The following is a 24,736-nucleotide window of genomic DNA, read 5'->3' on the forward strand; positions in this document are numbered from 1 at the left end:
AAAATAATCTAATGAGAACTTAACCAACCCAGCCCTGGTCATTCCTCTCTCAAGCCCATGTTTGTCTACTCTTAGTTCAGAGAAATGCCTTTTCTAAGCCCCACCCTCTACCTTTTGGCCCCATTTCATGCTGTCACCTTCCTCATTGGCCTTCGGGAGGCCTTTGGACTAGCTCTTCTCTCTGCCTAGAATGCAATGCCGACACCCTCATTTCTCTTAATTATTTGTCAAAGTGAGGTTTATTCTACCAGTCTATTTAAACCCCAAGCTTCCCACCCTCAGAAACTCATGCTCTATTTCCCCAGGCAATCTTCACCTTGTAACATATTTACTGTAAATGATACTATTAATTGAAGAAAAGTTAGTAAACAACAACAATAACAAACATCCACCGTACCACACACACACACAAAATCCAGCACTCAAAGCAGGGTGTAGTGTAGGGTATGTTTCTCTTTCTCTACATTGTGAGGTCAGGGAGGGGGCCTCACAGCTGAGACCTATATGTCGAGGAGCTTGAGGCTAGTGGTGGGGATAGGGTACCAAGGAAGGGCCTTCTAGGCTTCAGGAACTGCAAAGCAGAGGTTGAGGTGGGGACCCACAAACTCTGGGCAGTCGTTTGAATGCATTTGCCTTCAGGGCTTCTGGGACTCCCACCTTAGTGTTCTCCTGCAGTCTTCTCTGCAAGCCTTTGGATGGACAGACTCCAGGTAGAGCCTTGGGACCACAAGTGGATTGCAGATGCGCACCAGCTTGTGATAAAAGCTGTAATGGCCAATTTCTAGAGGCAGAGATGGGGATGACCCAAGGACTTGGTTGAGAAGCTTGGCAGGTTTTGCAGGCTCTGTAGGAGCTCGCCCTAGGATGGCTTGCCTGGCTTGGCTTTGTCGGGGTGGGGTGAGACTGGCTGGGCGGTAAGGGGGAACTTTTTTTGGGGGGGGGAAACAAAAACAAAAAACAAAACAAAACAAAAACCATCCGAATTCTCCTTCGGTGGTGAGCTGGAGCCTTATGGGTAGCCTGAGGTTGGGATCGGGGTTCGAGGCCATCCTTCATCGACAAGTCCTACAGCTCAGTTGGGTCCCCACCCTCCAGCGCCTCAGTTTCCCTTCGGTGTGCGTGCCGTGCCAAGGCGACTTTGTAGATCCCGAGGCCTGGTGGGTACTGGGCGGGGAGACGCCGGGGCGGTAACACGAGCCTCCCGGGCGGGGTCTCCCGACTCCCGCGGCCACATTCTCAGCCCGGGCGGAGGCACGGGGTCCGGAGCAGGGGTGGATTGCATCCCACCCGACGAACCAGGCTTGGGTTCTGGAGGTGAGTGCGGGCTCCGGGAGGAGGTGACCTGGAGGGCGTGGCTGTGGACGTGGCTAGAGAGCTCAGGCGGGATCCAGGCATCCCCAGGGCCACCCAAGGGAGAGGCCTCAACTTCAGGCTCTCGAGGGCTCAGCCCCTCGGTGGGGCCCACGACGGGCTGTGGCTAGAACGGTCTTCCTCTATTCGGGGCCTGCTTCCTTCTCTTTGGAGCCCTTCTCTTCCCCTCCTGCATCCTGACTCCGATTTCATCACTCACTACTTGATTAATTCATTATTTATTTAATTATATTTGCTTACTACTTGTCTCTCCTGCTGCAAAGTAGATTTCAGAAGGACAGGAACCTAATTTTGTCCACTGAATTTCCACGAATTCAGCAAGTCTGCACAGGGCTGATTATTGGAGGTTATCGGGCAATCGAGCTTAAGCCACCCCAGGCATCCTGCAAATGGGGACAGTGACAAATGAAACCATGGAGGGGGGTCAAAAGGGACATAATCAGAAATGGAGGACTGCTGGCCAGTTGATCTTAGAACAAACCACTTTGGGTACAGCAGTGATCAGGAGAGGTTTCTGAGATACTCTGTTAACAAGTGCTAGAAGGGAAAGCCTTGACCAGCACTTATCTGACCTGTCTAGCTAGCTTCAGGGGGCCCATAGTTACAGTCAAGAGACTGTGGGCCAAGACACAGAGGGAAGCTGAGTTGCTCTAGGGGATGAGTGGGGCATTAAAACAGGTAAGCAGATCCTCCTGCAAGAGGCTGCCCTTTCACTGGGCCCTAAAGTTAGAACAGCAATTCTCACATTCTTTGAGGACTGCTTTGCAGGCTTCCTGGGAACCATGTGTCTGGGCTGTGTGGTTAGTTAAGAGGCCATTCTACCCCTCTCTGTAGGCTCTTCTGATAATTGTGTCACCAACAAGATCCTGCTTTGAATGTGTGAGACCATGTGCTACTTCTCCCTACGTCATCCTTGCCAGTTCAGCTGCCCTATATGAGCCTCGGAGCACCAGAATTTGGATTTGGTGGGTATATCTTCAGTGTTCCCAGTACCACTGGAGTTTACAGGGCAGGTCCCCTTTGACCCCTCACCGGCTGGCCTTTCCCCTGCCTCCATCTGGCTCTGAAATCACAGGTTCTTATTAAAGTGGGCTGGCCACCACTGAGAGGCTGGTAGGGGCTCAGGAAGACCAAGCTATCCTAAGCACGGCAGCAGGCCTGCAGTCCCAGAACTGGGGAGGCAGAGGACAATTGGATCAGCTCAAGAGCATCCTTGGACAGTGAATTGGAGAGCAGCCTGGGCTACATGAGACCCTATTTTAAACAAAGAAACAAAAACATCCCATGTTAATGTCCTGCAAACTTTTTTTTTTTTTTTTTTTTTTGAGACAGGGTTTCTCTGTGTAATAGCCTTAGCTACAGAATCTCACTCGTAGATCAGGATGGCCTCGAATCACATAGATGCCTCTACTTCCTGAGTGATCCCCCCCCCCCCAAGACAGGGTTTCTCTGTGTAGTTTTTGGAGCATGTCCTGGAACTCAATCTATAGACTAGGTTGGCCTGTAACTCATGGAGATCCACCTGCCTCTGCCTCCAAGTGCTGAGATTAAAGATGTACACATAATGGCCTGACTAAATGTCCTCCATTCTTCTTATTCTGATACAAGTATTGTCTTTTCTGTTACAGATTTTTGATATCCTTTTTTTTTTTTTTTTTTTTTTTTTTTTTTTGAGCCTTACATGACCTTTGAGATGACTGGCAAGGAAGACTAGTTAATCCATCACAATTGAAGTCTGAGAGCTTCAGGGACATGGTTAATAGGAGCCACAGGATGGGGCTGCAGGTCTTCTGAGCCTGGGTTCTTTCCTCCAGGTGCTACCATCTCTCTAGCTCAGTGTTCTCGTGGGAGCCATGAAGCTGAACAAGAGGAGTGTGGCCCACTATGCTCTGAGTGAGACTCCAGCAGACCACACTGGCTTCCTTCGTACTTGGGGAGGACCAGGGACCCCACCTACTCCTAGTGGTGCTGGCCGAAGATACTGGTTTGTTCTCAAGGGCAACCTGCTATTCTCTTTCGAGAACAGAGAAAGCCGGGCCCCTCTGAGCCTGGTGGTACTGGAGGGCTGCACGGTGGAGCTGGCTGAGGCTCCTGTGCCTGAGGAATTTGCCTTTGCCATTCGCTTTGATGCCCCTGGAGTACGCCCACACCTGCTGGCAGCAGATGGGCAAGTTGCCCAGGAGGCCTGGGTGAAGGCACTGTCCCGAGCCAGCTTTGGCTACATGCGACTTGTGGTACGAGAGCTGGAGAGCCAGTTGCAGGATGCCCGTCAGAGCCTGGCCTTGCATCGCTGTGTGTCCCATAAGTCTGTTGCTGGCTGCAGTAAGCCTCAGGCTCCTGACCGACGGGCTCTGGGACCTGAGAATGGCCACCTTCTCCCCAGGGACCGAAACTCCAATGGTTCTGTGGAAGAAAGGGGGAGCAGGCCAATAGGTCGGGATTTGACTGAGTGGGGGTTACAGGGCCCTGCCAGTCTCCTCCTAAGCAGGGGACAGAGCCCTGTGTCCCCTGATACCTCCTGTTTCTCTATCTTGCATGACTGGTATGGGAAAGAGATCATGGAGTTGAGACGAGGATGGCAGCAAAGGGCCAAGGGGAACCAAACAGAGAGCAAGCAACAGAACAGGCCCTGAGCCAGGGCTCTTTGAGCTGTGGCCCTGTCCTGCCGGTTAGGATATCAGGGTCATACTTCAGGAGTTAAATGTTTACTCAGTTGGTTGTGTGTGTGTGTGTGTGCGCGCGTGTGTGTGTGTGTCCTTCCTGCTCTGTAGACTTTAACTTCAGTCCTCCTCTCTGCCTGGAGTGAACTGAGGAATCGTGACTTCCAATCTATTTTCTAAGGCCTAGAAAGGCCAGGTGGCTGATGGGAACATAACATAATGCAGGAAGAGGGCTGTGCTTCTCTACCCCTTCAGGACACTCTGGCCAGAATTTCCAGCACAACGAGCCTTGGGCATCTAAATGCCAGAGGTGATAGCAGAAGTGGCTTGAGTACTGACATTGACATGGTTTGAGCAGGGTTCTCTGCAGGAGAGGGCCTTTAGGTGCTAAAGGGGGAGTCTTCTCTCCCTTGCCACCTTGTCAATGTATAATGCTGGTATAATGTATAATTGCCCTGGGAAAGGCAGGCAGCTTTTATAAAGGAGCAACTCTTCCTGATCTGTCATCCACGGTCACTCCTAGGGACCCTGTCACCTATTGCTTATTTCCCAAGGCTTGTCTGCCAAGAATCCTATGGCTGCTTTCTCCTGTATCATGTCAGTATCATTTTCTATTATTCTAAGAGGTCAAATGGCTGGGTCTACAGAGCCAGAAGTCAGACTCATCTGTCCCCTTTATATAGGTACAGAGTCAGTGACTGGGAAAATGCAGGGCTCGCCAGAGCCATACCCTTCCCTAACAAAATCTGCCTCTTCCTGTCCTCCCTTCTTTTCCTATCTGGGGCCTTGGGACAGCCTGACCAAAATCCATGCAGGCCTAAAGGCCAAACTTTGGCCTCCAAGAGACTGAGTTTCATGGTCTCCTTCCTTGGCCAGGGCCAGTTCCTGTGATGCCAACCATGTTTCTCAGGTCTGCTTGTAGCATCAAAGCCAACAAGGCTTGATTGTACTCAGAGGTACTATTTCTTTGCTAACTTCCTTGTTACAGTAGTTAGTGTTTATTCTTTAAATAGATTGGTTTTGGAGATCAGGGCTCACTTTTTAGCTCTTACAGGCCTGGGACTCATTCTTAGTTTTGCCAGTGCTGGGATTATAGATATGATCCACCATGTCCACCTTGTTTTTGTTGTTTTGTAGCAGGACATCTGGCTTCAGTTTTGTTTTTTCTTATAATCAGAACAGTAAAGTTTGCAGGGTGTGATAGCAAGGGAGGTACAGGAGGATCAGGTATTCAAGGGCATCCTTGACTACACAGTAGGTTTTTTATTAGACTGGGATACACATAAGAGCCTCTCAGAAAATTATTCATTTTGGTTATTATAATCTGTGTTTACAAATGAAGAGTCAGGAGTTAGAGCTGAGAAGCCAGTGCCCTAGGCTAGCAACTGAGTGAGAACCTGTCTTGCTGGTACAGAGGCCACCAGGCCAATTCCGCTACTTGCTTGCTCCCTCCTGCTGTATGGGAAGCTGCACCCGTTTTTCGAATGTTCACGGACACTATGGGCTCTTGTTAACTTTTTGTTATTACAGTTTTTTATTTTATAAATTCAAATACCAAATAAAGTCTTTCATTACACATTTGGGTCCCTTAATTAAATCAAGTCTTTGAGAGGTGAAGGTCAGACCTTACTCATGGAGCCCCAGACGACGGCTCCGCCCTCGAGCCCGGGAGGGGCGGGGTTGACTACCTGACGTCACCACATCGGACCGGCTCAGAGGGCTTTCCCACTACTACCCGCGGGTACTGCGCAGGCGTATACGTCGAGAGTCTCGCGAGGCTTAGAGGCGGTTTTTCTATGAGAGGGCCGCACTTGACGTGCAGGGTGTGGATCCCTGGAAGGGGTGGAGCTGAAGATGGCGTTCGCGGTGGCTTGCCGGCTGGCCTGGACAGCAGTCCGACCAGGGGCTGTCTGGAGCGGGCTGAGGGGGAAGAGAGGTGGCGATTTCTCCGTCGTACCGGGCAGCTCAGGTCGCAGCCTGGTATCGTCGAGGTCAGTCACCGTCACTCGCAGCGGCGCCATTTTGCCCAAGCCGGTGAAAGTGAGTGTCTGACTAGAGGCGGGGCGAAGGGATCGAGGCCATTCACTGGGGGAGTGCGTACGGCCTGGGCTGATTGACAGGCGCAGAGGCCAGTCACAGTAGTGGCGTAGACTGCGTTGAGGCCCTAGAACAGTTTGCTCAGTTGGGTTGTTGACTTTGACAGGTGGAGGAAAGTGCTTGCGTAAAACCCAGTGTTAAGCTGGGTTCCTGGGAACAAGCTGGAAGACAGCAGCAAACGTGCACTGTCTTATCTTGAGAGACGCAATGACCCATCCTCTAGGGCCAGAAGAAGAGCTTTGTGCCGATACAGACAAGTCATTCAATCTCTGCCTCAGAGGTGATGGGATAAAACAGTCTTGAAGAAGTGAGACAGGAATGCGGAAGTAATAAACTCTAAAAAAGGAAATGGAAAAGGATGGAGGGATGCGGAGCAGGTCCTTTTATCCTGAGAAGTGTGCAGGGAATCTTGCAGAAGGGGTTTTATAGATGAATCAGGGCAGAGCCAGCATCTGAAGCTGGTAGCAGAGTTAGGTCTTGACAACCAGGGATCACGTCCTTTTTTTTTTTTCCACCACTGAACGCTGTCACTTGACCTCAGTGACCTTAAGGAAAATGGAAAGTCTTGTACCAAAGGTGTGGTTTTTGAATGCATGGCTGTGTAGAGTTAAAGGGAAAACGAAATCTTTTAGAGATAGTCTGACCTGTACTAACAGCTGGCCGCAGTTCACAGCAAGAAGCAGAAGGTGCATTTGCTTTATAAAACGGCACAGCTAGGGAAATCAGAAAGCAAATACTAGTGAAATGTCACCTGCTTCCCTCTAGCTCGTACTGTCTTTTCATGTTTTCAAGTTTAATGTGATACAGTTTCTCAGGCAGCAGGAACCAGTTACATAAAAAAAGGACTGTATGGAAAAACTCTTCACTGCACACTGTTTTATAACTAATTTTTTATGTGTATGGGTGTTTTGCTGCATGTATGTCTGTGCAGTTCTTAACTACCAGATGCCCACAGAGGCCAGAAGTTTGATGGAACTGAAGTTACTTCCTTAGGAGAATTCATGTGGGGGCTGAGACTCAAAACTAGGTCTAGTGCTCTTAACTACTGAGCCATCTCTCCAGTCCCTGAAACTCATGTTCATGTGTGTAGAACTAGTCTAGCTATTGTAGTACATTCACCCACTTGCAAGGTATTAGCTGGTTGTGCCCTAATTTTTAGTTGTTTATTTCCCCAAATTTAGTTTAGCTTAATGCTTTTTTCTGATATTCATTTTGATGGCCACCAAACTCACTTTGTCTCTTTGTTGCTCTGAGTTTTCCCAAAGACTTTAAAAAATCAGTTGGTGTCTGGATCTGGGGTCACTGGAGGAAATGCTTGAGGTGCAGCCACTGGTCTCCAGTGCTCACAGCACATCTCTCTCTGCAGATGTCCTTTGGTCTTCTTCGTGTGTTCTCCATTGTGATCCCCTTTCTCTATGTTGGGACACTCATTAGCAAGAACTTTGCTGCTCTACTTGAGGAGCATGACATTTTTGTTCCTGAGGATGACGACGATGATGATTAACAGGTGAGACTTGCCTTTCTTCTAATTGGATAGGGACAAGAAGTAGGGTGGAACATCTGATCTCTGATGCAGTCTGGCCTGCGCAGCATTTGGACACTCAGGGCAGAAGACTTAGTGAGTTCACCCACTTGAGACTTCTTGTCTTTCTACTATGTTGGATAGGAATAACTTGACTGACAGCTTCACTGTTATCTCTTACTACTAGATTAAGATCCTATCAAGCCTTTCAGTTGCCCTTGACCTACCTTAATTCAGTCAACTGACATTTTCTTTATGATTTAATATGCTTTACACTTCCTTTTTTGTTTTGGTTTTTCGAGACAGGGTTTCTCTTAGTTTGTAGACCAGGTTGGCCTCTGTCTCCTGACTGCTGGGATTAAAGGTGTGCACCACCACTGCCTGACTGCTTTCCACTTAATACAAGTCATGCAATCTCTGCCTCAGAGAAGAAGAGGTAAAACAGCAAATCATGAGGAGGGTAAAGGGTGGGGGATGCAGAGCAGGACCTTCAGTCCTGAGAAGTCTGTTGGTAATGTTGCAGTAGGATTTTTACAAACGAATCAGGACAGACCTGTGAAATTGGTGTCTGAGGTTGATAGCAAAGTTAAGTCTTGGCATCCAGGATTCTTGACCAGTTTAGTACAGTCAACAGCTTCATATTGAAATTTAAAACTGGCAAGGGGGTGGGAGAGATGGTTCAGCTGTTAGCCTTTGGAGAGGACTCAGGTTCTATTCCTAATGCCCACTTTGGGCAGCTCACAACCACCTGTAACTTCAGTTCCAGGGGTCCAACACCTTCTTCTAGCTTCTGTGGACACCCACACACATGGCAAATCCACATATAAATATAAGTAAATTTTTAAAAGGCAACTAGCAAATCCTCACTGTTGTCAGGTTTTTGTTTGTTTTAAATAGCTCACTGTGTAGCTCTGTCCTAGCACTCACTATATAGACCAGGTTGGCTTCAGACTCACAGATGTCTGCCTGCCTCTGCTTCCAGAGTTCGAAGATTAAAAGGTGTGCATGCTGTTACTACTGTTAGATCTTATTACACTGTGCACCATCAGAGCCAGTATCCTGCTTACAAACCTTTGCGGCAGGGCTCCCAGTGCTCTTCCCATTCTTCTCCTGTGTTGATTTCCCGTACTGTAATGTATGCTGTGTGACTAGACTGTCTCAGGCAAGGACACTCCCGCTCTCTGCCTGACATTCTTGTTGTGATCTGGTCATACCCTTTAGGCCATTTTTATCTCCCATATTCTCAACCATAGGAGGAAGTAACCTTGAGAGGGCCATGTCTTCTGTGGCCTTGCCAGAGGGGGCTCTCTGCAGGATTCATCATTTTATTAATATTTTAACACTACTTATGTGCCTATGTGTATGAATACTCATAGAAGCCAGGAGACTAAGGTCCCTTGGAGCTGGAGTTACAGGTAGCTTTGAGCCGAACTGAACTCGGTCTTCTGCCAGATCGGTATGTGCTCTGATCATCTGAGCCATCTCTCCAGTCCTGGAGTCATTTCTTGAGTTATTCTTATTCTTACCCATCTCCAAGAATTGGCCCATTGTTCTTTACTACTATGTCTTAAGTCCACCCATTCTTTATTGTCTATGCTACGTCTCCTTTTACCTCCTATTTGAAAGTGACTACTGCTAAAGCCTGATTTGGTATCATGAGCTTTTTGTGAACCTGTGCCCAAGAAGTAAAGGCAGAGCTCAAGGATAGCCTGGAACTCCTGTTCCTGACCTTTTCTCAGAAAGCAGAGCGAAATGCCCCAGGTCTATTGGCACACATCAATAATCCCAGCACTGTAGAGGTTGAGGCAGGAACAAGTTCAAGATCATCCTTGGCTACAGTGAGTTTGAAGATGACTCTGGGCTACATGAGACTGTCTTTAAAAAAAAAGTGACTGATTGCTTGCCTTTCTTACAGGTCCTGGCGGAAGTTCAGAAAGGAGAAAGCACTAATAGATGAAGTGGTGGCACACTCAGCTCCTTCCCTATTGGCAAAAGGATCAGGGAAAGCCCCCAGCCTCATCTCCTCATGGTTTGTGACAACAGCCCAGAATCCTATGCATTGGGAGGTTCCCTCAAATGTGCTGTCCACAGAGCACTGGAAATAACAAGCAAGCAAACTATGAGTAACATAATAAATATGAACTGTGTATGACTGAAAGTCTGTTCCCATTTCTCACTCCCAGCAGACTCAGCTGCACTTTGTCATCCTTCTGTAGCCAAGAAGCATCTTATTAAGAGCTAGAACATCTAGGCTGTTACATGACCACAGACATTGTCAAGGGGCATTGAGAACTTTCACCTTCTAATTAATTTTAACTGTGTATCTGTTTTCGGGTGTTCTTAGAGGCCAAAGGCATATGACCCTCTAGGAGCTGGAGTTAAAGGTGATTATGAGTTGCCTCCTGTGGGTGTTGGGAACTAACTTTGGTCCTCTGCAAAAGCAGCGGTACTCTTAACCACTGAAATTCTGTTCACCTCCCATCCTGAGACTTTATAAATTTTTTTCTTTTACTTTATAAAAATCCAGCAGAAACTTCCCTCAAAGCCATTTAGGCTAATTGAAGCCTTAAGCCTGGAGGGGTTGCCATGTGCCAAACGTGGGGTTTTGTTACTGCTTAATAGTTAAATATTTTGTAAAACTTGGGCTTCTTGGGTGGGGGTATCTCTGATGATGTGGGGTCATATATGTAAATATGTAAATACTGACTACCTTCCTCCAGCATTCAGGACTGTGCAGGGAAGGAGGTAGAACATTGGTAGTTCAAGGTCATCCCTGGCTATCCTTGGCTACATGAGATCCTGTTTGAAAAAAAAAGTACCATAGTAGTAGGAAGAATCTGTTCTCTGTTTGTATTGAATAGTTGTGCCACTGCACAATGTGTAGGGAGTTAATTTCATTTTAAGGACCAGTGCTTCTAAGTAGGTCTAGGCCTTGGAACAGCCATTTTCTAGGGGGAAACAGGTCATCTTGTCTGTCCTACTGCTGTCCCTATAGAGTGGCTGTTCCCTGATAGGAAAAGCCTTGACACCAAGATGCCCAATCTTGGAAGTACAACTATAATAACATAAGTAAGTACATAATAAGTACAACTACAAAAAGTCACCCAGCTTCATAAATACTGTGACAGATTCTGAACAGATAAGCCTTTTCCCCTTCTTGCGTCCCCAGGTAAGGATCTGATAAGTTGATAGCAAGCACCATATTCAGGAAAAGGGAATAAACAAGGCATGTACACTAAGGCCTCACAGGAAATGGGTTCACCAGTACAAGTTTATCACAAAGCAACCATCAAATAATGAGTTTATTTGTACTCTAAATAATTAAATATTAACATGCACCTTCCTATTGGGTGACCTCATGGGTCATGGCCAACATAGAACTTGGTCAGGAAGTCCTTTGGCCTCGGTGTTTCTGTTTCATGGAAGTACCGCATAATGTGTGTCCGCTGCTTCCACACGTGGATGGTTTCCTGAAGCTCCATCTTTCCCTGTGTATGTGAAGGGAAGGTAGTCAGTCAAAACCACCAAATGAAGAGCCCAGCATTGAAGTTCAGTACTCTTATCTGGCGTGGACTTGTTAATGACCTTGGGTGAGTAACTCTTCCAAGGCAAGTTTCTGCATTTGGAGGGCACTGGGACTCAGTGACCTGAGGCCTTTCAAACAAAGGTAATTAACAAGTTCCAGGAGACTCCATGGCCCCCGGACTGTGCAACTGGATTGGTTTAACTTCATGTTTCTATGTAACAGTTATGTGAATATTGACTGGTCTGCCATGAAGCCTCTATTGATGGAACATGACTGGCCTGGAAAACACAAGGGTCACAATCTGACCTCATTTGTACCACACCCAAAGCCATCCTGCCTTCCTCTTCTAGTGGTTGGCATACAGGTGAGACAGCAACTTGCAGGGCTGGCATCAGACCTGCTTCCCCTTGTTAAAGTCACAAAATGCAAGGCCCTGGGTGAATTTCCCTCCAGCAATCTCCTAAGCTTATTTGGGGGCCCAGGCTACATAGTGAGTGTCTCAAAAGTAGAGATCTTCATGCCTTTAGTTCTGGCACTTGGGAGGCAAACGCAGGCAGATCTCAGGGCCAGCCAGAGCTACAGAGTAAGACCCTGGCTTTAAACATAAAAGAAGTGGAAATGGTGACCTCCAGTTGAACTAAACTAGGAACCAGCAACAGCTGCTAAGTCAGCAGCTTTTTTTTTTTTTTTTTTTTTTTTTTTTGAGAGGGAGTTGGAGATAGGATTTCTCTGTGCAGTCCAAGCTGTCCTGGAACTCACTCTAGACCAGGCTGGCCTCGAACTCAGAGATTACCTGCTTCTGCCTTCCGAGTGCTGGGGTTAAAGGTGTGTGCCACCATAGCCCAGCAGCAGTTGTTATTTATTAATGGAGGCAGTATTCACTTGAAAAATCAGAAGCACAAGACAAGTTGTTGGATCTATTTTAAAGTTCATCAGAGAGGGTCAGTTACCTTAATGACCAGGAGATCAACCACTCTGGGGTCTGTGACATGAGCATTCTTCATGAACATTTCTCGGACTTTATCCCGTCCCTGTTTCACAGTGATGTCCAGCTGGAATAAGTGCACTAAAGAGAAAACATGATGATTCTGTAGAAATTAGACCATTTAAACAGGTTTTTAGATGCTTATCAGTGGATGTTCACTGAATATGTACAAGTGGCTCCCACATAGTCCAGCCCTCAGCCTGGAGACATAGGTCATGCTAAATCGCCCAGTCTGGAGCTCAATGCTCTTGACTCAGCCTCTGGAGAAGCTGGGAGTACAGGTGTGCCTATGTGCTTTTTGTGGGTATGGGAGGGGATTGGGGCAATCTAGGGCCTTTCCCATATTAGGCAAGGGCCCTATCACTGAGGATACCCCTATTATATTATTTTTATATGGGATAACCAGCAAAATAAGATGCCAGAGTTGAAATTTATATAAAACTGTGTAGTGTAGGTTTTAAGTAGTACATGAATTTGAGAGCTGAGGGGTATTGCTAAGGGTTTGTGTGGGGAGGGGAGGTTTTAATCAAACAATTGGACTATCTGGAAGGAGAGACTTGAGACAGTCATCTATGACTGTAAACGAGATATTCAGCTCTGCCATAAACTGCTGCTACCATGGAGCTAGGAGTCACCTGAAATAGCAAAATAAACCTTTTTCCCTTAAAAAGGGTGGTGGCCTGGAGAGGTGACCCAGCTGTTAAGAGCACATACTACTTTTCCAGAGGACCCGAGTTCCAGTTCCCAGCACCCACATCAGGCAACTCAAAAACTCCAGCTTCAGGGGATCCATGTCTGTGGCCTCTGCCAATACTTGCATTTACCTGTACCCATGCACACAGACATAGAAACATAAAATTTATCACAATACTCAGCAATCCATTTCGTCAGTGCCTAAAACTGCAGCATAAACTCAGTGACTGAACTTACATGCCACATGGTTGTCCTTTGGAAAATAGGTTGTAAACTGAACTGAGTGGTAGCATGCCTGTAAACCCAGCCTGCAAGTTGGAGGTTAACCTAGGCCTATTTGGTACCATAGATACACAGATCTTGATTTAAAAGAAAGAAAATCAGATTTTAGCCACTTTCATCCCCTGACATACAGCATTTAGATTTGCTGATGTCATTAAGAATGCAAAAGGATTGGTAAGTGTTAGATTAGATGGAAGGGCAGAGTGCTTGAGGTATATAAGGCTAAGAAACAGAATATCAAGGGCTTACAGACATTACGGCTAAGGAGATCAGTATATTCAGTTAACTGAGGATACCTTGTGCTTTGGCCATTCTTGTGACAAGTCCACTGTGATCTATGGAACTACCTCAACCAGCCAGCAATGGTGGCACATGCCTATAATCCCAACATTGGGAACTCAGGCTGATGGATCAAAGGTTTGAGGCAGAATCCTAACAAAAACAAGGTCAGTGTGGTGGCACACAGAGGTAGATGGATTTCTGTGAGTTTAAGGCTTGCCTGGTCTACATTAGCAAGTTTCTGGCCAGCCAAGGCTACAGAGTGAGACCCAGTCTCAGAAAAAACAACAAAAAGTCACAAAAACCAAAAACCACCAAAACATATATACACACACACAAAACCCAAAACACCTCAAAGTATAATAATCTCTGGAAATCATTAATTAGGGTCATGCTGTGTTTAAGTCAAGTTTGAGCCTTTCATTATACTTAAATTGAGTCATCATAGAAATGGTAAACACTACAAATTTAAGTGTTCAGAGAGCTGGTCAGTATATGCATAGGAACTTCAGAAAAGAACAAAAAGGGACTGTAAGATGACAAAGACACTAAACTAACACACAGTGATGCAGAATCTAGAATTTAGAATCTTACAACTTGTTAAGCATCAGACTTAGAGACACTGAGGCACTCAATGTTGTATAGATGCTCTCAGGTAAACGTGGACTTGAGAGCATTTTTTGGTGCTTCACTCCAGTCAGTTCTAAGAACTATGAGGAACCCCCGTCCGACCCCTCACCCATGCCTTCCCCAAGTTTTATGTCAGTTACTATAGTAACTTATTTAATATAGTAACTCCTTGAAGAAGACAGTATTATTATGCTCATTTCACCGATGAACAAACAGAACAAATGGAAAATCTTACCCAAGGTCACACAGCTAATAAAGGGCAGAACCTGAGGAAAGTGCTGCTGCCTTTCAACAAGCTCTGAGGTGTACCATGGTGCTGTATGTCACCTACTGGAAAATGCCCTCCCCTTCAGATCAGCTGCGGTGGTCCAAGTTAAATAAAACAACTCTTTCACCCCTTTAAAAATCCAGTATTGTAGCAGCACTGAGGGAGGTATCAAGGTAACAAACTGCATTCAAGGACCAACATCACGTGAACAGATTTGATTCTCCACCACCAAGGGAAAAGAGGTGCTGTGTAGCAGCAGGGATTAGACTCTAAAATACTAGAGCAAGCGAGTTAGAGAGCAAAGCTAGGGAGACTTCTCAGGCCATTTCACCTGGAGCCTTCAAAAGGCACTAAGGAAGCTACTGGCCGTTTTCCACCTATGGTCGTTTGTTTTCCAGAACCGGGAACGAATAACCGCAAGTTCTTCGGCAGTTTGGTTACAAAATCCAATGGGCATCTGGAACTGGAAGTTGACCCTGGGTTCTAGAAGCTCCCGGGACTAGTTCTGGCCTCCGGACGTGTCAATTTGCCTCTCTGTCCTCAGTTACCAAGTAGGAGTCACTCACAGTCCCTGCCCCCTCTCCCCGCCCCCCCGGGGCTTGGTAAGAAACACAGAAACAAAAGCCACCAAAGCGAATAGGTCGCTCGGAAGCCCTGTCCCTGTGTGGGGCACTTCTGCCTCGCGTGACCCTCGTCCCCCGAAGCACAGGAGTCGTTTCTGCTCTAGCCAGTGACCTCAGCTCGGCCGTGAGACCTTGGGCAGGGGCCTCAGGGCCCCGGATGCACCTCTGCCTCTCACCAGTGTTCGGCACCTCCCGATACCAAGCACGGTAGAGCTCGCGCACCCTCCGCTTGGCCTCGTTCAGGTCGCGACTGAAAATGGGCTTCACTGAGGCGCTAGCAGCGGCAGCAGCTTGCCGTAAGCCGCTGGCCGCCATCTTGACAAGGAAGCCCCGCCCCCTCAGCGTGCGCACGCGCAATGATACTGACGCGACGCCTCGCCTTCAGCGGTCGAGTGGGCGGATTGGCTGGACGGAGCTCTCGGATTGGCTGGAAGCCTACACGAAAGACCGGCTTTGAGAAGCGCTTGCTCCTCTGCAGAAACGTGGACCAGTGGTTGGGGCGTTCTGTGGTGGCGCTGAGCGTCTCACGGAGCCACCGCGTGGAGGCTTCTGTCAGCGGTCTGATGCGAGACGCCCGTGCCTTGCCAAAAGTTTGCTCCTTCAGCGTCACTGGCGGCAGTCCCTGACGTGAGCACCACTGACGTAGATAACCGCGGTCGTGGCGATCTTTCCGCAGTAACAGTATACACTGCTGTGTATATTGTGTATGTGTTTCCGAAACCGTTTCTTCCACACATGGTGTAGACATTAAAAGCTCCATCTGGCTTGACCTTTCTGGAGTTTCTGAGCCTTGGGAGGCAGATTATAATATCTGTTTCTATTTTTTAAAAATATTTACTTATTGTCATTGCTTTCCATTGTTGTCTGATTGGAACTCGCAATATAGACTAGCTGGCCTCAGAACTTGCAGTAACTTCTCTGCCTCTGCAGGTTTGTGCCTACTGCACCTGGCTGTGGTTGCTTTTTTTTTTTTTTTTTAATATGTATAGGTGTTTTACATGCTGGTACGTCTGTGTACCATGTGTGTTTTTGGTGCCGGCAGAGGTCAGAAGAGGGCGATGTATACTCCTGGAAAGTCACAGTTGTGAGATTCTTCATGGAGCTGGGAATTAAACCCAAGATCTTCTGGAAGAGAGCAGCTAGGGTGCTTAACCGCAGAGTCATCATCTCCCCAGCCCCTGTGGTTGCTTTTTTTGAGACAGGAACTCTCTATATAGCCCAGCTTGGCTTACACTCCTGATTCTGAAAGATCTGCAGAGCGTGGACCTTCACGCTCTGACTCAGGAAAGGCGACACCCCCAAATCACTCAGGAGAAGCGGTCTTGATGCAAACTGCATGAGGTCTTGTTTATTCCAAGTGCACTGGGGTCCACAGTCAGTGGTAGAGAACTGAGGACCCTAGTACAGAATTGAGACAGCTTTTATAGGGTTTACAACAACGCCCGGGGAACGTAAACCAATCAATCATCTCATAGCATCAAGAGCCCGCATGGGCCAATTAATTTAAACCATTTTATAGTTTTTAGACCAATCATTTTAAATCATCCAAGCCCCCACTTTATAGACCAATCAGTTTTCTATAGCCCCGGAGGTCTGCATTTGCTCCGGCTCCTAGACCTTTTGCCTATTTACAGGCAGAGGACAGGGTCTGGAGTTGAAGGTATTAGGGCTTTTTAGATAGTATTTTTAAACTTCTAGCTTCCTGGGGTCATTGGAGAGTTAGGCTGTATTTTTTTTTTCATTTTTTCCTGCTGCCTCAACCTCTTTAGTACTGGGTGCTATTACACCTAGCCTAATTATCTTCGTTTCAACAAGGAATTTTCCATCCCAAACCATGGAAGCTAGAAAGATTCCTAAGCCATCTAGTGTTATTACTCTGGCACATCTCAATAAGGTTATCACTGGACATCACATGTAAAGAAAAAAAGAAACTGTTACCATGACAAACAGTGGCCTAAATGCTTAATGTAGTTTAATCTCATAGCATAGGTAGTTATTGTTTGCATTCCTATTTTCCAGGCAAGGAAACAGTACAGAATCTCAGTCACTTGCCACTAGATCATCTCTCTGCCTGATTCCTGTCTAGAAGCCACTGTCTTTTCCTAAAAGTTCAGTTGACAGGGACTTTGAAAGTATTGAGGAAGTGACAAGGCATATGACTGAACAGATGAGCGCTGGCCTTGCAGTGTGACTCCAATTGGTGTCACCTGTATTTGTGTATGTTTATGAGTATACAATCTTTATATACAGGAACTGGAAGAGATGGTTCAGTCATCAGAGGGCTTGTTAGGTGTCTCAATTAGGGTTTCTATTGCTGTAGTGAAACATCATGACCAAAAAGCAAGTTGGGAGGAAAGGATTTATTCAGCTTACACTTCCACATTGCTATTCATCACCAAAGGAAGTTAGGACAGGACCTCAAGCAGGGCAGGAACCTGGTAGCAGGAGCTGATGCAGAGGCCATGGAGGAGCTGCTTACTGGCTTGCTTCACATGGCTTGCTCAGCCTGCTTTCTTATAGAACCCAGGACCGCCAACATAGGGATGGCCCCACCCCACATGGACTGGGCCCTCTCTCATTGATCACTAATTTAAAAAAATGCCTTATGTAAAAGGATGTAAAATAAATAGATGAATAAAAAATGCCTTAAAAATAGATCTCATGGAGACATTTTCTCAATTGAGGCTCCTTCTGCTCTGATGACTAGCTTGTGTCAAGTTGACATAAAACTAGCTAGTACAGTATGCAAGCATGAGGATCTGATTTGATCCATGAGGTTTGATTGTAGCCTAATCAAGAAGTCTCAGGTCCCAGTGAGAGACCCTGTTTCAAAAAAAGGTTGATGGCTCCTTAAAAAAAAAGTGGATGCCTCTTAAGGAAGGACACCAGAGATTGACCTTTGCCTTCATGTACCCTGATCTACACAAACATACACAAAAAAATTATACAGTAATGCTCCATATATACAACTATAATTCTATGCTTAAAATAGAGCTGAAGAATTACTGCCTAATAGCATTATGATATAGCAATGGCACCATGTATTATGGATGTCTTTGTGTTGATATAAACAAACATATTATTTCCAGTCAAAGCACAATACACACACACAACTATGCTCAGCACACAGCATTTAATAATTATTGGTTTGTATATTCACTAATTGTCCTAGTTACAGTTCTACTGCCGTGAGGACACCATGACCAAGTCAACCTATAAAAGAAAGCATTTAATTGGGAGCTTATATACGGTTTCTTGGAGTTAAGTTCATGACTGTCATTGTGGGGAGCATGGCAGTGGCAGGAGGCAGGCAGGCATGGTGCTAAAGCAGTAGCTGAGACCTTATATCTTATCCCGAAGTTGGAGACAGGATGAGACTGGGCCTGGCTTGAGATTTTGAAACCTCAAAGCCTATCTCTAGTGACACCATCTTTTCCAACGAGATGTGCTCATCCATAGATTTTGACTGCATATATTGTGGTGGAGTAGGCCTATGTCTTAGAGTTTTTATTGCTGTGGAAAGACACTGTGATCACAGCAAGTCTTATAAAGAAAACATTTAATTGGGGTGGCAGCTTACAGTTTCAGAGGCTCAGTCCATTATTATGACAAGGAGCATGGCAGTATGCAGGCAGACGGTGGTGCTGGTGGCTCAGAGTCCTACATCTTTAGGCAACAGGAAGTTGACTGAGACACTGGGCAATATCTTGAGCATAGGAAGCCTTAATTCCCACCCCGACAGTGACATATTTCCTCCAACAAGGCCATACCTCTCTAACAAAGCCACACCTTCTAATAGTGCCAGTCTCTATAAGCTTTGGGGGCCAATTGCATTCAAACTGCCACAGCCTGGAAAGGATGAGGATGAACAGCCATATCCACAAGTAAGGGCAGAGAGATCACAGCCTCACTCAGCAGTGCTTCTCTTCTAGACTGCACAAGTCCCTGTATATAGCACACATCTTCATCTTCACAAGTAAGGGTCTGGGTGCTGGGTTGGGTTGAAACTGATTCCCACCCATCAACTGAAAGACCCCCCCCACCATGCTTATTGCCTGCTTGAGCTGCTCTCATTAATTGCCAAGGTCAAGTTATGAGAAAAGTACAGGAGGGAACCAGGTGCTGCTCTCATCCAACGCCAACCAGATATCTGTGGTCTGCAGCTTGGACCAGAGCAAGGTCAGCAGGACGGTATCCAGGATGCTGAGAGAGTCATAACTGAATTCTTTGTATTCTTTGTGCCCAACCCGAATAACCAACTGTCCTTGGTTAACTACAACTGCTACGTTTAGATGAAACAATGAAATCCCTGTAACCATGCTTCTGCTTCTGTAAGCCTGCTTCATGCCACCCCAACCCTATATAAACTGCCTGAGTTTTAACCTCGGCATGCTCAGTCCCCCGAAAGACTGAAGTGTCCACAGGTACCTGTATAAACAATAAATAACCTCTTGCACTTGCATCCAGTGGTCTGGTCTCGTCTCTTGGGGGCAAGGGCCTTCCCCCCTGACAGGCTCCAAACTCTTGGGGTCTCATGGGGGTCTTTCACAACTTGCCCACCAGGGTTCCTGTAGGCCCCTTCCAAGGTTGCCATGTACCTGATTCCTAGGAGGGACTGATACCTTTCTCAAGGCCAAGGCTGCCTCTCTATTGATTTCTTTCTGGACTCACAGTGAAATGAATTGGAACCTTTATTTCTCTAAAGTTCACGCTGCCCCATAATCCAAAACACAAACCAAGTAAACCCCATACAACCTAATAGTGTCCAACAACAGTGGCCTTTAGATTTTTGTTTGCATTTTTTGAAAAACTATAGCTCTGTTCAGACAACTAAGTTAATATTTTCACATAAGTAGAATGATTTTCAAGAATATTTTTCCTGAGTATAGTGGTATACATCTGTAATGCTAGAACTCAGGAACCTGAGGCAGAAGGACTAATGGGAGTTTGAGACTAGCCTAACTTACACAGTGAATTCCATCAGCTGGGCTATAAAGTGGGATCCTGCCTCAAAAACAAGTAATTCCTTGCACTCGGGATGTAGGGGCAGGTGGATCTCTGTGAATTCAGGGCCAATCTGGAATATATATGAGTTCTAGGCCAGCCCAAGCTACACAGTAAGAACCTGTCTCAAAAGCAAAAATCTCACTCCCTTAAAAACAATAACAAAACAGAAGTAAATAAGATAAAACAATAACAGTTTAAAAGAATATAATAATAATGACACTTGATGATAAGGCAGGGATATGACTCTTTCAAAGGTTTAGCTAGTCTTTCATACTAACTTGCAGGAAAGTGTGTTACTATACAGAGTCTGTGGGGACAACCATTCAGGATTATGAGATTGCTGAGGAATTACCACAGCCTGGAGGCTGATGCTCTCATGTGAACCTAAATAAGGCTTAGCTCCTCATAGTTAAGTGCCAGTATTATCAAGATAACATGTGAGCCAAAGAACTCTGGAGAATGCAGGCATGGTGGCACATGCCTTTGTTCCCAGCACTCGGAAGCAGAAGCAGGTGGCTCTCTGTGTGTTTGAGGCCAACCTGATTTACAGAACGGGTTCCAGACCAGGCAGGGCTACATATGAAGAGCCTGTCACAACAAAACAAAACAAATAAAACAGTATAAGCAACTAACTAACAAAAACAAACAAAGAAAAAACCTCTACAGAATTTTCTGTGTCTCTGGCACAGCAGAACCTTAACACCCCAGCTCCCACCCCTTCCGGCCATTGGCTAGCTCTTCATGGTAGTGACCCAAGCAACAACTTTGTCCCAGTACATTTGAGTGGCTTTAGTACGTGGTTCATTGTTCATAGCTCAGTGAGGTAGACAGTGGTAACCAGGACACCCACTACAGATTAGAGTCTCCTTGATGTCCTAGATCCAAGAGTTTGTGGCAGAAGCTTACCTACTCCCAGCCTAAACTCACAACATAACCTTTAGTATACTGGGGATTGAACATAGGGCTTCCCTCACACATGCTAGGCAAGTGCTTTGCTCCTGAGCTGTACTCCTGGCTCCTAGGCAGCTGCTTATGCAGGCATCAGCAGTAGCTTACATTGAGCTTCCCCTCTTTCCTTATTATGCAACTCACTGGGGAGACCTTTAGATCAGTGTGTGGCCCTGTGGATAAGTGCTACCCCATGACCATTCAGGTGAGGGCTGGGGATACCGCTTTCCCTTGTATGGGGGTGGCTACTGGCTTGGCCCTGGCAGGCACATCAAGAGAGACTGCACCTGGAAAGGATAGACTTCCTGTTATTCATAGCACTGTGTTACCTCTGCTGTTATCTTCAGCAGAGATGCAGTCAGGAGTGGGAAGAGACAGCATTAGGGGTATGTGAGTCTTCCCTAGAAAAGTTGGGCTGTGACTCACAGATCATGGCTGGCTGAGGGTCCCAGGAGAAAGAGTGGGTCCCCTTGAGGAGAACTTAACAATTCATCACAGCTTAGGACATTTCAGGAAAAGCAAAAAATTCTAACACCCCAAGTGTGAGAACAGGAGGCATGAGGTGTTCTGAGGGCCTTGGTGCTCATAGTCTGCCTGCTTGATTCTCCTTGAAGGCCATGACCACAAGGGAAATGGGAGGATGGAGTGATGCTGTGTCCAAGGAGATTGGTGTCTTGTCTCAGGAGGAAGGGCAGGTGAGGTCCTCTAGGGAAGAAGCAACTAGCCTCCTAGGCTGGGAGGTAAGGAGATTTGAAGTCTCAACCAGAATATCACCATCGTGGATTTTCTTGAGATGTCGTGAACATTGCATGGTATAGATGGTGGTCTATAGGACAAGGGGACCCTGAGGATTAGCTCAATCCAAAACTGCTAGGTTTAGTTGTCATCCTGGTAGGTCAGGCAGCTCTGTGTGGTATTGAGAGGTAGCAAACCTGACATAATCAGGGAATGAGTGCTCCCCCAAATTTCTGGGATCCAGGCTTCAGTTCCCCCATCTGTACAAACTCTGCCTCTTCCCAATCTTTTCTCCATCCCAGGAAAAGGGAAACATGGAACAGGAAGTTGGTGTAAATCCATTTGGTGAGATAGCTACCTGACCCTATTGCAACAAGACTGCCTTGTCCCTATCTATGACACCTGTAGACTTGTCAGGGACACAGTTCATTCCCTCTCAGACCCTTGAACTGGAAAGGAGAGAGGAATACTAGATAGCTAGAAGGCTTGACCTATCTGAGTGAGCCTCTCTTGGCCTCCTACTTCCTTGCATGTTGGAACTCTAGGCTATTTGCCCTAGCTGGCTATACACCTACCCTTTTAACACAAATGACTGGTCCCGTCCCTAGGCATTAGGGGGTAATTGGAGCTGAGTAAATTTTTCCCTCAGCAAGTGACCCACAGGGACCACCTGTTTGTGTTTTAGAGGCTTCTGTAGTAGAGAGCAAGGATGAAAGGTCCAGAGGCTGGCTCCTGCATTTCCTGAGAGAGTTCTGTTCTGGGTGGCTTCCAGCCTTTGATATTCTCAAAGTGAAGAACCACAAATGAGAAAGGATACAGTAAAGATACAGCCTGTATCTGCTGCTTCTGCAAGCCTAGCTGTCTTATTTTCAGACTTTCAAAGCTGCCTTGGGATATTCACGCTCTCCCTACCAGCTGCAGGGACATACCTCCTGCTCCCTAACCTAGTGGGCATTCTTCGGTGACCCACAGGGGCTCAGGCCAGCCCTTTGACTGCTAGAATCCAGATGTTGCTGAAATATGAGCTACACCGCCCACAAGGGGAACAGTGGCAGGGACCCTAGCAAGGGTACTGCTGGACCCTCTGGGGGAAATACGCCTCAGGCTCTCTGCTCTCAGTGTCTGAGGTGTCAGGGAAGCAGATGATTCTTAGACACTCTCTGGTGCTATCTCTGAGCTCAGGTCAGCTATCATGCGATGAGGCAATGTGACAGATAGCAGTGCAGCTCTCAGCAGGTATGTTAGTTACTCTGTGGTGCTGGGACAAGATACCCAACAGAAACTGCAGGAAAGGGGGGTTTGTCTCTCAGTTTGAGGGTGTATACAGTTCAATATAGTAGGGAAGGCATGGCAGCAGAAGCATGAAACAACTGTTCATATTGTATCTATAATCGGAAAGCAGAGAGAGCTGATTGTTGGTTCCTTACTCGCTTTCTCCCTTTGATTCAGCCCTGGACCCAAGCTGGTGGAATGGTGCTGTCCACATTGAGGGTGATCCTCCCACCTCAATCAACTCAATCTAGAACCTCCTCAGCCATACCCAGAGGTTTGTTTCCTTGGTGATTCCAGGTCCTGTTAAGTTGAAACTATCCCCCATAGCTGGGATTCTAAGTCTGGCAAGGGTCACAGCCCAGGAGTCAGAGCAGGGAGACAATCAGGCATAGCTTCCTCTGAGTAGAAGAGGGAAAAGACAAAGATGAGGTCAGTCATACCCAGTGTGGCACACAGCAAGGTTCAAACAGTTTCTTTTTCTCAGATGCCCATGCCACTACCTTGTTCTTTGTCTATCCCATTGACTATGGGCCCCAAGTTTGACTTATCTTCCTATAGCAGGCCTACTGTAGCCATTGGGGCTCAATCTGTGTCTTCCCAAGTATTAACAAGATTTAAAAAAAGTATCTGGAGAGAAGGCTGAAAGAAAGAGAGAGAGAGAGAGAGAAAGAGAGGGAGGGAGGAAGGACGAAAGGAAGGAAGGAAAGAAGGCAGGCAGGCTTGATCTGATCTTAGACAGGACCATGCTTTTTTGAGGGGATGGGGCATCTTGTCACCCACATGTGTGGATGGCCAGAATGTCTGCAGAAGATAGAATTTGGTCTCTTTTAGGAGTGGAAATGACTTTTGTAGTCTGCAAGGGAATCTTGGAAGTCTAGTCTCTCAGTAGGAAACTCATTCCAAGTTCTGAGAGGATGTAGAAAATGCAGGGTAAGGTGTTATAGCTGTTTTCTGCTGAGGAGGGTATAGACAGAATTTCTGTTCTGCCTAGTCCCACTGCCCTTTTGTTCCAAATAAACACACTGAGGCTTAATCATTAACTGTTTGGCTGATGGTACAGGCTTCTTATTGTCTAGCTTTCTCTTAATTATTAACCCATAATTATTAATCTATATATTTCCACATGACCTTATCTTACCTGGAGAATACCCAGGTGTCCTCCCTTCCCAGAGCTACATGGTTTCCCTCTGGTGGCTCCTCTCCACCTTCCTCTTCCCAGAATTCTCCTAGTCTGGTAGCTCCGCCTATATTTCCTGCCTGGATACATCCTGCCTGTCCATTGGCCAAAACAGCTTTATTCATCAACCAATAAGAGAAACATATATTTACAGCATACAGAAGGACCTCCCCCGTCAGAAGGGTCTTTGTTGCAGGTATTGCTGTCTGTTGCTGGGTTCCAAGGCCTGAATGGCACTTCTATTATGGTGTCAGTTATGCTAAGGTCTGCGGGCCTCTTCCATTCCCCATTGGTTCTATGGGCATGAGTCAAATCATGGACTCATCTGGGGAAACTGGGTTATATTTTCTCATTAGCATTAATAGTTTAACAGAATTTGTTTTCTGTTTTATATAGCTAAGTAGGAAGTTGAGCAATCAGGATTCTACAGTGAGAGCTGGGAGAAAAAGGATTAATGACCCAGCCATGGCCTTAAAGAGAGTGGTTAGTCAGAGGTTCAGAACAAGGACTGGTGCCAGTTGTTAGATTTTGATGTCTCCTTTTGTTGTTGTTATTTTTTGACCATGGCTAAATCTTTTTAATTCTCTCCAATTGACTGGCATAGAAATAACAAGTTTTTTGTTTGTTTGTTTTCAGTATTATATAGAGACCTCCTTGTCTC

General features: G+C 46.4%; 3 protein-coding genes across 3 annotated transcripts; 2 read left to right on the forward strand and 1 right to left on the reverse strand.

Moving 5' to 3' along the window:
- The first annotated feature begins 3,095 nt into the window (after positions 1–3,095).
- Positions 3,096–4,979, forward strand: Pheta2 (PH domain containing endocytic trafficking adaptor 2). Its single transcript, XM_051189480.1, has one exon. The coding sequence runs from the start codon at positions 3,225–3,227 to the stop codon at positions 4,002–4,004; it is 780 nt and encodes a 259-aa protein (XP_051045437.1). The 5' UTR covers positions 3,096–3,224; the 3' UTR covers positions 4,005–4,979.
- Positions 4,980–5,835: 856 nt separating this feature from the next.
- On the forward strand, positions 5,836–9,802 carry Smdt1 (single-pass membrane protein with aspartate rich tail 1). The gene is made up of 3 exons (XM_051189482.1): positions 5,836–6,071; positions 7,495–7,635; positions 9,566–9,802. Exons 1-2 carry the CDS (start codon positions 5,886–5,888, stop codon positions 7,630–7,632), a joined length of 324 nt encoding a protein of 107 aa, XP_051045439.1. The 5' UTR covers positions 5,836–5,885; the 3' UTR covers positions 7,633–7,635; positions 9,566–9,802.
- Positions 9,803–10,934: 1,132 nt separating this feature from the next.
- Positions 10,935–15,286, reverse strand: Ndufa6 (NADH:ubiquinone oxidoreductase subunit A6). Its single transcript, XM_051189481.1, has 3 exons — positions 15,113–15,286; positions 12,127–12,242; positions 10,935–11,138 (listed from the first exon to the last, which is right to left on the reverse strand). The coding sequence occupies exons 1-3, from the start codon at positions 15,249–15,251 to the stop codon at positions 11,007–11,009; spliced, it is 387 nt and encodes a 128-aa protein (XP_051045438.1). The 5' UTR covers positions 15,252–15,286; the 3' UTR covers positions 10,935–11,006.
- Positions 15,287–24,736: the final 9,450 nt, after the last annotated feature.

The sequence above is a fragment of the Phodopus roborovskii genome, unplaced genomic scaffold (genome assembly GCF_943737965.1).
Source record: "Phodopus roborovskii unplaced genomic scaffold, PHOROB, whole genome shotgun sequence".
Lineage (NCBI taxonomy): Eukaryota > Metazoa > Chordata > Mammalia > Rodentia > Cricetidae > Phodopus > Phodopus roborovskii.

What these genes read in the sequence shown, in the direction of transcription:
- Pheta2 (XM_051189480.1), top strand. Translation starts at nt 3,225, where the DNA reads ATGAAGCTGAACAAGAGGAGTGTGGCCCACTATGCTCTGAGTGAGACT.
- Smdt1 (XM_051189482.1), top strand. Translation starts at nt 5,886, where the DNA reads ATGGCGTTCGCGGTGGCTTGCCGGCTGGCCTGGACAGCAGTCCGACCA. An exon ending in TTTTGCCCAAGCCGGTGAAA is followed by an intron (nt 6,072 to 7,494) that starts GTGAGTGTCTGA and finishes CTCTCTCTGCAG; the next exon opens with ATGTCCTTTGGTCTTCTTCG.
- Ndufa6 (XM_051189481.1), bottom strand. Translation starts at nt 15,251, where the DNA reads ATGGCGGCCAGCGGCTTACGGCAAGCTGCTGCCGCTGCTAGCGCCTCA. An exon ending in TCGGGAGGTGCCGAACACTG is followed by an intron (nt 12,243 to 15,112) that starts GTGAGAGGCAGA and finishes TTTTCTCTTTAG; the next exon opens with TGCACTTATTCCAGCTGGAC. An exon ending in TTGATCTCCTGGTCATTAAG is followed by an intron (nt 11,139 to 12,126) that starts GTAACTGACCCT and finishes TCACATACACAG; the next exon opens with GGAAAGATGGAGCTTCAGGA.